This window comes from Anas platyrhynchos, chromosome 20 (genome assembly GCF_047663525.1).
Source record: "Anas platyrhynchos isolate ZD024472 breed Pekin duck chromosome 20, IASCAAS_PekinDuck_T2T, whole genome shotgun sequence".
NCBI classification, from domain to species: Eukaryota; Metazoa; Chordata; class Aves; order Anseriformes; family Anatidae; genus Anas; species Anas platyrhynchos.
In genome coordinates, this window is record NC_092606.1 from 11,416,228 (window position 1) to 11,425,930 (window position 9,703).

The 9,703-nt window shown below is 58.9% G+C and overlaps 2 protein-coding genes across 3 annotated transcripts; both read right to left on the reverse strand.

Annotated features, from left to right (window-relative positions):
* Positions 1 to 250: 250 nt before the first annotated feature.
* Positions 251 to 3,498, reverse strand: NSUN5 (NOP2/Sun RNA methyltransferase 5). Of its 2 annotated transcripts, none has more exons than XM_038165706.2 (10): positions 3,337 to 3,498; positions 3,117 to 3,239; positions 2,872 to 3,046; positions 2,688 to 2,796; positions 2,249 to 2,387; positions 1,722 to 1,837; positions 1,158 to 1,336; positions 866 to 1,070; positions 596 to 748; positions 251 to 481 (listed from the first exon to the last, which is right to left on the reverse strand). In XM_038165706.2, exons 1-10 carry the CDS (start codon positions 3,427 to 3,429, stop codon positions 373 to 375), a joined length of 1,401 nt encoding a protein of 466 aa, XP_038021634.2. In that variant the 5' UTR covers positions 3,430 to 3,498; the 3' UTR covers positions 251 to 372. The 2 variants fall into 2 exon arrangements, with proteins under 2 accessions (XP_038021634.2, XP_038021633.2); XM_038165705.2 differs by having other exon boundaries at positions 866 to 1,082.
* A 146-nt stretch (positions 3,499 to 3,644) lies between these two features.
* Positions 3,645 to 7,953, reverse strand: TRIM50 (tripartite motif containing 50). Its single transcript, XM_038165913.2, has 6 exons — positions 7,531 to 7,953; positions 6,575 to 6,670; positions 5,486 to 5,716; positions 5,145 to 5,167; positions 4,728 to 4,852; positions 3,645 to 4,404 (listed from the first exon to the last, which is right to left on the reverse strand). Exons 1-6 carry the CDS (start codon positions 7,951 to 7,953, stop codon positions 3,797 to 3,799), a joined length of 1,506 nt encoding a protein of 501 aa, XP_038021841.2. The 3' UTR covers positions 3,645 to 3,796.
* Positions 7,954 to 9,703: the final 1,750 nt, after the last annotated feature.

The window sequence follows — 9,703 nt, forward strand, 5'->3', positions numbered from 1 at the left end:
GGTATGTCACTAATCCAGCAGGGGCAATCCAGGCCCCCAGGATATAGAAACACTGGTGTTGTTTGACTTCACTTCCTAAGGCTACCCCAGTCCAGGTCTGTCGTTGAGGGCAAGCTTTGTGCTGTGCGCTGGCTTCAAAGGCCCCTATATGTACCTGGAGGAGCAGTTTCCTCCTGTGTAATGGCATGTGCAATACTCAGACCATTTGCTCCTGGGGAGGAGCAGCGAATTACAGAAGTTAACCACACCATCAGCTGGTGGAAAGCTTTATTTCTGTTGTCTAGGCAGTACAAGGGCTGCAGTGCAAAAGAGCACGGGAGGAACAGCATCCACCAGCTACAGCCAGCCACTGCATGCTCCTAAGAAATTATTTCATGTCTTTACCCGCTGCTTTTTCCGTCTCCTCTTCTTGGGAGGAGCTGCTCCTGGTTCCATTTCCTCTCCTTGTTTCAGACTTTCCTCAGCTGATGCAGGCAAGGAGCTGTGACAGGAACAAAGATAGACCTGTGGTTCCTGCCTTCTCCAGCACTCAGGGCAGCCAGCCCTTCCACCTTCCTTCCCTCCTTCCTCCTCACACCAGGAAGGCATCACTTACCTGGGGACAGCAGCCTGGTCCCTGCAGCGCTCCAGGACAGCCACAAAGAAGCCCTGAGTGAGTGTGTCTGCAGGGGAGGCACGGAGGCAACATTCTGCCCCAGGGAAGGTAGCAAGTCCTCGGCAGGGCCAGGATGGGAACACGTTCACTAGCCTACAGCATGGCACAAGGGACAGCGCTGACCCCAAAGCAGCAGAACAGCTGCTGAGGCAGCAACCTCCCAGCTTCCTGTGTTCTGTCCTTCCCCATCGCTTCCCAAAACAAGCACACCTGAAGGCTGAGCCCTGTTCCTGGAGCACTGCCTGAACCACATCCTCATTCTCTTCCCGGTGCACTGAGCAGGTGGAGTAGGCCAGGCGCTGGACCGCCGGGAAGCTCAGTGCATGGCTCAAGACTCTGCGCTGGAAGCCAGCCAGTGCCTGCAGCCGCTCTGCACTTGGGGCAGCTTCCTCCACCAGCAGCCGGTTCACCATCCCTGCAGAGAGCGCTGTAGTCACCCACCAAAAGCCCAGCTTAAGCCTGCTATCTTTGGCAGATGGGATGGCTCAAGCCCCCACATTACCTGAGCCACTGCATGATGGGTCCAGGAGGATGTAGGTCACTTTGCTGTACTTAGGGTCATGGGGATCAACTGTCAGGAAGTCCTGCTGGGCCAGCTTGAAGCTGGTGACACCGGCTCGTGTCAGCATGGTGTTCATGGTGGCCAGGCGTTTAGCATCCAGATCAAAGGCAAAAATCTGTCTGAAAGCAGAACCCAGCACCCAAGAGAAGCATGAACACCCTGCCCAGTCCCAGGGCCATGCTCACCACAGCTGCCACCAGCAGCCCTAAACACCTATCTGCAGGGCAGCCAGAGCTGAGAAGCTGCTCTCCCACATAGGTATACAGGGCAGAGTGCCAAGTCAGCAGCTGGGGCATGACCCTCTATGATTCCACGTCCCCTCAGGCATTCCCAATGACCCAACATCATCAGATGCCCAGCCTGCCTTGGGAGAAGGGAGTGTCAGCCTGAGTCAGCAGGTAAGGTTACAGGCTGTAGCTCTTCCCACCTCAGCCCTGCCACATTCTCACAACTGTGGCCACTCTCAGTCCCTCTGGGCCCTGCCACACACCAGCCTGCACTCACCCCTTGTTCTTCAGTATGGCAGCCAGGTGGCTGGTCTTGTTCCCAGGGGCAGCACAGGCATCAATCACATGGGAGCTAGCAACAGGGCTGAGCAGGAAGGCAGGGAGGCAGCTGGCCTGCAGGAGAAAAAGCCACCCTGAAAGGTGCAGGCTGCATGCACCTTGTACACGAGCTACCCTTGGCCCCTCCTGAGGTCATGTCAGATGCTGTGGGTTCAGAGGTGACCACTGGAACATGGGGCCAAGTCTGCACAGCACCTACCTCTGCTGCTAGAAACCTCTTCCTGCAGCATGGGAACAGCACTGCACAACCCAGAGTGCCATGTTCCTCCCAGCTGCTTGTCAAGCAAACAAGCAAAGCTGGGGGGGAACCCCACAGACTCAGGCTGTGCTCAGAGTTTCTGTTTCGTTCAAGTGCTGCAGCAAAGCAGCCCCAAGTCCAGACCTTAGGGGGAAAAGACAGCCTCCACTCCTGCCTGTGGTTTTCCCACCTCTGCACTGCAGCTTCCTGCTCCCCAGCTCTCTGACCTTATCCTGCAGAATGATGTGTCCTGATGTATAGAGACGGTTGTCGTGGAAGTCAGTCTGCGGAGGGAAAACCAGCAGCTCTGGGAGATGAAGATCCAGTAAGAATTTCTTCCCAGAGAGGGTCCTCAGCTCTTCCATGCTGTCCACAAGGAAAGAGATTGAGCACAATCCTGCTCCACCATGCCCAAAATCAGAACCCTCCAGAGCCCAGGCACAGAAACCCCTTCGTCCCACACCTCCTCTCTCTCCACTTCAGCTCCAGGCAGCACCCAGAGAGGCAGAAGGTAGGAATGGGGAACGTGGCAGCAGAGACCCTGAACCAGCCACTGTGAGCAGCAGCATCGCCCCTTCATCGCCCACCAGCCTTCATCCTGCAGGAGCTCGCTGCCCGCCCACCAGCACCACTCCGACACACAGGCTGGGGCAGGGGATCGCTCACCTGCCTGCCTTGCCCAGGAAGGAGTAGCCCTGGCGCTTGAAGAAGTCCACCACATCGTCCACACGCGTCTTCAGGGTGTTGACCCGGACGTAGCGGGGGACACACGGGGCTGGGGAGCACAGGGAGGGGGGAGTCAGACCCGGCCCCGCCGCCGCGGGGAGAGCCCGGCCCCCGCCCCGCTCACCTCCGGGGCCGGCTCCCGGGCCGGGCGCCAGCAGCTCCTCGTTGCGGCTCACCCCGCGCCGCACCTTCAGCCGGGCCAGCTCGGCCTCCAGCCGCGCCCGGTGCCGCCGGACCAGCGCCTTCCAGCGGCCCCCGCACTTGAGGCCCTTCCCGAACAGCAGGTCGTACACCAGCACCTGCGGGCAGCCGTCAGCGCCGCGAGGCCCCGCGGCCGGCCCCCCCCCCCCTCCCCACGGCCCCCCTCACCTTGGCCAGCGGCAGCGGCAGCCTCCTCTCGGCCCGCAGCAGCGCGGCGCCGTCCAGCAGCGCCTCCAGCACCGGGGAGTAGCGCAGGGTCTCGGCCACCAGCGCGTACAGCTGCCGGGTGTGCTGCGGGGCGGCAGCGGCACCGCGCGGTCACGGGCGCTGCAGCCCCCCGGGCCCCCCCGGACCCCCCCGCCCCGCCCCGCCCCGCCCCGCCGCGCACCGGGAAGCGGCTGCCGTACACCAGCCCGCTCAGGCCGCCCTCGCCGCGCTCCAGCCCGCTCAGGACGGCGGCGGCCGCTCCGTACAGCGCCATGGCCGCCCCCACGCGCTGCCTGCGCCGCCGCCGCCGCCGTCACTTCCGCCGCACGCCTCGGCTCGCCCCGCCCCCGCCCCTCACGGCCCCGCCCCGAGCGCTCGCATCGCCCCGCGGCCCCCGCCCCGCGGCCCCCGCCCCTCCCGCAAGCCCCACCCAGCGCCGGGCCCCGCCTCGGTCGCCCCGCCCCGCCCCGCCCTCACCCTCAGGCCCCGCCCCCCAGGCCCGGTCTCGGCGGGCGGCTCGCAGCGGGCGCGGCGCGGCTCGGGCAGTGCCGTTTATTGAGCGGGGCCGCGGCCGCGCTCCCCGAGGGGCCGGGAGGGGCCCTCCCGCGGGGGGGGGTCCGAGGCTCGCCCCGGCGGCCGCGCTACGGCTCGGCGGGCGCCTCGGGGAGCGGCTGGCGGCACGGCCCCTGGGGGCGCCGGGTGGCGCCGGGGGGGGGCAGGATGATAGGGGGCGAGTAGGGCCCCCGCTCGGGCCAGCACAGGTCCACAATGGGGTAGAGCTGGCCCTGGAACTCCGCCTGGAAGGTGTAGATGGGGCTGAGCTCGTCGGGGCTGTCGGCGTTGTAGAAGGTCAGCTCGCCCCTCTCGTAGTGCAGGTAGATGCCGATGCGCTGCGGCCGGGCGGTCAGGGGAAGGGTGGCCCGCGGGGTGCTGAAGGCCTCGTAGACTTTGCCTTCCTTCAGGCCAATGAGCCACACGCCGTTCTCAGGAGACTTGCTGAGCTTCCCTTTGCGGCTGACTGTGCCCTTGATGATGCCCACGCGCCAGTGGTTGCGGGTGCCCACGATCACCTCCCAGTAGTGTTGGCCACAGGAGAAGCCCTTGCAGGTGAGGATGCAGCTGCTGGAGTCAAAACGCTTGGGGTTGCTATCCCGGCGCTGGTAGAGTCCACATTGCACCACTGTGTCACCCTTGAAGAGTTCCAAGAGGGGATGTGCTGTCACCGGGTCCAGTTTCAGCATCTCTGGAGCTGAAAAGAAAGCAGTCAGCCTCCAGCCACAATAGCAGGTAGGGCTGTGGCTCCAGGTGACGCTGACTCTGCCCTGAGAGCTGGCACAGCCAGAGGGGCTGGTGCTGCTGAACTCTAAGCAGACAAAGTGTTACACAAGAGCAGGCTGCTACCAGCATGAGATGCTGGGCCAGCCACTGCTCCAGGAGCTCTCCTGGAGGTGAGAAGAACACAACTGGAGAGCAAGTCAGAGGCCAGCGTGGTGCCAGCTGGGCAGCCTGTCCCAGCAGCATGTGCCAGTAAGCCAGGACTCCCAGTGTGATGCCAGGTGGGGAGGTTGGTACCTGGCAGGACATGGCGGTGCAGCCGCTTCCAAACTGTCATCTTGATGTCATCTTGGTGGAAACATGGCTTGAAGGAAATGGGGCTAAAGATGCCATCACCTGGGAGCAGGCTGGGAAGCTCTGACCTGGAAAGACATGGGCAGCCATGGCAGAGTTGATGTGTGTATGGCCTCTTCTCACCTTCTACTATGTATGATGGAGCCCCTGGCATCTCCACAGCTGCTCTTGACCTCTTCTGGGGCTGCATGCATGGCTCTGGCCGTGGCTCTCCATCGTGACAGCAACGACCACGGAAGTGAGCAGGGAAGTGTGTCCATGCTAGATTACCCCAGCAATGCTGAGGTGCCCACTGGCTTGGGCTCTTTAGCCCCAGTGCAGAGGTGCTGCTGTCCCCACCGGTTCCATCCCATCACTCACCTGAACTGGGAGGAGCTGTATTTCTGGAAAACACAAGAGAAAGAAAGAGTCAGTGGTGGGAGGCTCGCAAAATGGCACTTATCTGCATGGTCACACCTCCACATATCTGTGCCCCACACCAGAAAGGCCAGGCTTCTCCTCTCCTGGGCCTCTGCCATCTGGGGAGGCCCTGGCTGGACAAAGGGCACTGACATCTCACTTCTCTTGGTATTCTAGCTATGCTTGGTGGGGGTTCTCACTGCTCAGGGGAAGGCCCAGGGCTGTGAGCAGTCAGACGAAGGCAGGAGAGCCTGTCTGACCCTTACCACCTTCCTGAAGCACACACTCGTGAGCATACTCACACGGATGAAATCAAGCTGGTTTTCATTGCTGAGCATCTCCAGAGAGCTATGTATCTCCTTCAGCCTCTGCAGGGCATCTGATGTCTGCTTGACCTGGGACTCAATGGAGGTTATGAGCTGGGCTGCTTTCCCCTCAACGCTCTCCAGGAAGGTGGCCTTCTCCTCATCAATGTATCTGTGCAGCTCCTGGAACTCCTTCCGGATCACCCACTTGAAGACATCTGCCTCGTTCTGCAGGGAGACAGCAAGTGGCTGTGCAGGACTGCATTACTACGTTCCCTTCACCTGCTTTCTGGTTTCTGAGGCGCCAGCGGAAAAGTCTGTGCATCCCAGCAAGCTGCCCTCCACTTCTGTTCCAAATCAAGAGCATCTCTTCACAGAGGCTAAATGTCTTTCCACCTTGCTGGCCTCAGCACCATGGCACCCCTCCCTTACACCCCGCCCAGATTTTGTGTTCCTGATGCCCCAGCTGGCTTCGTCAGAACCTTGGAAGAGAGTTTTCAGATCCCTCTGCTGCCAGGGAACAACCTGTGTCCTGGGCTAAGTGGGGGAAGTGCAGCTCCAGTTTAATTTGGGTTCAGCCTTTCTGAGGATCCCCACTGGGAAGCTTAAGCCTCAGAAGGGATACCAAGAGGTCTCTTTGAGATGTCTACTGTGTGGAAAACAGACACACATCTAAACCAAACATAAACTCAATGTGCAATTATCAGTGTTCTGACTGGGAAGTCTGCTCTGAGTAGGGTGTTTTTCACTGTTATCATCTCCAAGGACGTTCGGTCAAAAAAGCTTTGTCCTGCCAGGACACTCAGTAAAGGTTACATCACCCCTTTGGAAAACAAAAGCCACCAGAGAGGGCTACGTCACCTTTCCCAAAACAGGGCTATGTTTAATCCCCAAGTTTCATGGAGAACAGCAATCTCAGGGAACGGGGTGAATGATAAGCCCTGTCTGCTGCCCCAGGGAAGGGAGAAGAGAGGGAGAGGAAAAGAGGAGGTGAACTGAGGAGACCCAGGAGTAGAGGTTGCTCCAAGAGTTGTGCAGGACATAAGGGACTACGCAAAGCAGGCTCCCTTGGCATGTGGCACTCACTGCAATGCGGCTTTTGTTGTTGATGAGCTTGCTGAAGTGTTCATCCAGGTTCCTCTTGTACTGGTGGACATCGGTTAGCAGCATAGACAGCTCCTCCTAAAACAACAGTAACTCTCTCTAGGACGGTCCTCTCTGCCAGCCTACTTGATCAAAGGCTGTCCTCCTGTGCTTGCCAGCCCCCCAAGAAGCTGTGGCCCTGAAAAGCCATGCTCTTCCAAGCTTTCTGGGGTCCTGCACATCCTGCTGATCACTTGGATCTACAGGATTTGGGGTTGCCAGAGGCAGGAGAACACTCAGAGCATGCCAAGTACTCTTGCCAGGAGCACCACATCTCTGCTCCCGTTCCTGCCCCTCCATACCTTGCACCCATTGCAGCTCTGCACTGGTGACACCCTGTTGGCACCAGTGCCCAGAGTCTGACTCAGGCAGGGTGTTTTTTTCTGGTGCCTCCCACTCTTATCACCCCAGTGTCAGGAGCTGAGGGGAACAGTGGTCCCGTGCTTTTCCATTCCTTGGGCTTTCATGTGATGTTGGGTAGGGGATGCCAGCTATTTACTCTGCCTGGCTGGGGCTCCTGTTTCCCTGCCTCCTTGCTCTCCTGTGGCACCTCGCCTCAGCCCTTATCTCCAGACTCCATTTGATAGTATTTGAAAGCAATCTTGAAAGGTCCCTTTGGCACTACCTCACCCTCAGCTCTCCCCACCGTGCTCTAGCCACCAAAACCATGTTGCCCCCTCAGCCAGGGACATGCTTGACCTGAGAAACAGCTGACCCCCAGCCAAGGTTCCCTGCCCCACATCTGCCTGTACTATGGGACCATGCTGCCCACACTGGCCTCATTTCCAGCCTGTCCCTTCAAGGAAAGGGGACGCTTGCCCAGCTAGTACTGCTGTGCTTGGGGCTGGGACTGCTACAGACACCCTAACCCCCAGCCTGGGGAGTCCCTGCCTGCCAACCTTCATCCGGCAGTATGTGGTAGAGATGGGGGTGATCTTGTGCTGGCGGTGGTTCCCGATGGTGCCGCACAGCCCACAGATCACCTCTTGGTCAGTCTCGCAGAAGAGGCTGAGGGGGTTGTGGTGTGTTGGGCAGGACTCTGGGGCGGGCTCTGCCTCGCCTCGGCTCTGCAGTGCCTCAATGACACGGGCCAGTGTGACGTTGGGTGGCGAGGCGCTGCAGTCCACGGTTTGGCGGCACACGGGGCACAGGAACTGCCCGTCCAGCTCTCCAGACAGTGACACCACACACGACTTGCAGTAAGAATGCCCGCACTGCAGCATCAAGGGCTCCTTGAAGACCTCCAAGCAGATGGGACAGAGGAGCTGGTCTTCCAACTCATCGATGCTCATCCTCCGAGCCATGCTGCCACCTTTTAGCATGGCAGCACAGACCTAGCCTGGGAAAAACAGGTGGGAGATCACTCCTATTGCAAAGAGCAAAGTAAGCACATAAGAACAAAGAGGGCTGAGCATTTGGGTAAGGTGTTTGAGAGACACCTCAAACACTTTCATGCCCCAGCAGCAGCTCAGACAGTTACAAACTCATCATTAGGCTGCGCACAAATTTTAAGATGCATGTTTTAATACAAGATGGGCTTGGGGTCTGACAACATCAGGGGTTAAGCCCTATTGGTTATGCCTATGATGTCAGAAGTCACCACCAAGGTGACCCCTGTGGGGCCTTTGGGAGCTGTATCAGAGTGCATCACATCTGAGGGGAGACCTGTCTATGTGCCAGGGGCTGGCACAGCTGGAGACAGAGCTGAGAGGAATTTTTTGCTGAAAAATTCCAGTAGTGACCCTGGCTTGTATGAATTTCTACATATCTCTTTGGATTTGTTGTTTTAGCCCCTGCACGGCCTCACAAGGATTGGCATTAGCTCAAGTGATACATCTAAGCAAAAACAGAATAAAATCATAAAGAGCATCTTCATCTGCAAGATGGGGACAGAAGCCACACAATAAAACCTGTAAGGCCAATTTCGACTGATATGAGGGTTAGGAGCTTGAGCCAGAGCTTTCAGAGCTGTACCTGCAGCTCACCCCCTTGAAACTCAACATAGTTTCTGGTCCCCACAGTGCTCCATGCTCCGGGCCAGCACTCCTGAGAGACACAAGCTGAAACCCTGCATCTCCCGCTGGCTCTGGGGCCACACATGGCCGTTCTCATGTAAGGTTCATGCAGTATTGGCTCCCCAGCACAGTGGGATGTAAACACCAAGATCCTGAGCCAGATGGGCTCAACTGCCTACACATTGTGGCCAGGACAGCTAGCAACACACCCCCAGTGTAGGGAGGGCATTGCCACCTGGACGAGCAACAGCAATATGTGGCCCAGGCCCTGAAGGTGACACTGCTCTAACTGTGACAGCCTGACAGCATTGCACATGTCTGCTTCTGAATATAAGCTGGTAGAACTTTTATGGTCTCCCCATTCATGTGAAAACAAACCTGAAGTCAAAGACAGACTCGGTAAGTTCTCCAGGAAAAGGAGAGGCAGTGACTTGAGCTCAGCCCTTATCAAGCATAGCATATGGGAGCTTGGTGAGGAATCAAGAATAGCTCCAATGTCAGCCCAGGAATGGTCAGATACCCATAAGAACCCGCAGGGGAAATCAGCTTCAGCTGCTACCTCTGAATCATGGAGAACCCCCCTGACAGCCACCCACTCACCACACCACTCACGTGCCCCGCACCGTGTCCTCTCCACACTGGTTCTTCTTGGCACATGGAGCCTGATGGATGTCCCTTGGCTTTTCCTGGCCTGGTGGAAGATTTCAGCCCCGGTGGAGGGGCAGATTTGGCAAGCAGCAGGGGCGGTAGCTTCTCAGCAGCAAGGGAGCTGCGCTGGCCACCCCGCTACTCCACTGCTGTGGCATCAGCCCCGCTGGGGGTGCACCTGCTTGCCTGGGTGAGGCCAGGGAGCTGCAGGGCCAGCAGCAGCAGACGCAGCAGCAAGGCAGCAAGCGCTGCTCGCCCGCCGCCTGGTTCTACAGCGCTGTTGGCCCCTGTCCCCTCCTGGTACACGCCAGCCCTTTGTTTGGTACAGGCATGGTTGTCAGGTGACTGTGGGCAGCTATTGGAGCTCTGATAAGGCAGGACGGGGTGGTGCTGGCCTCGGGACTGGGTG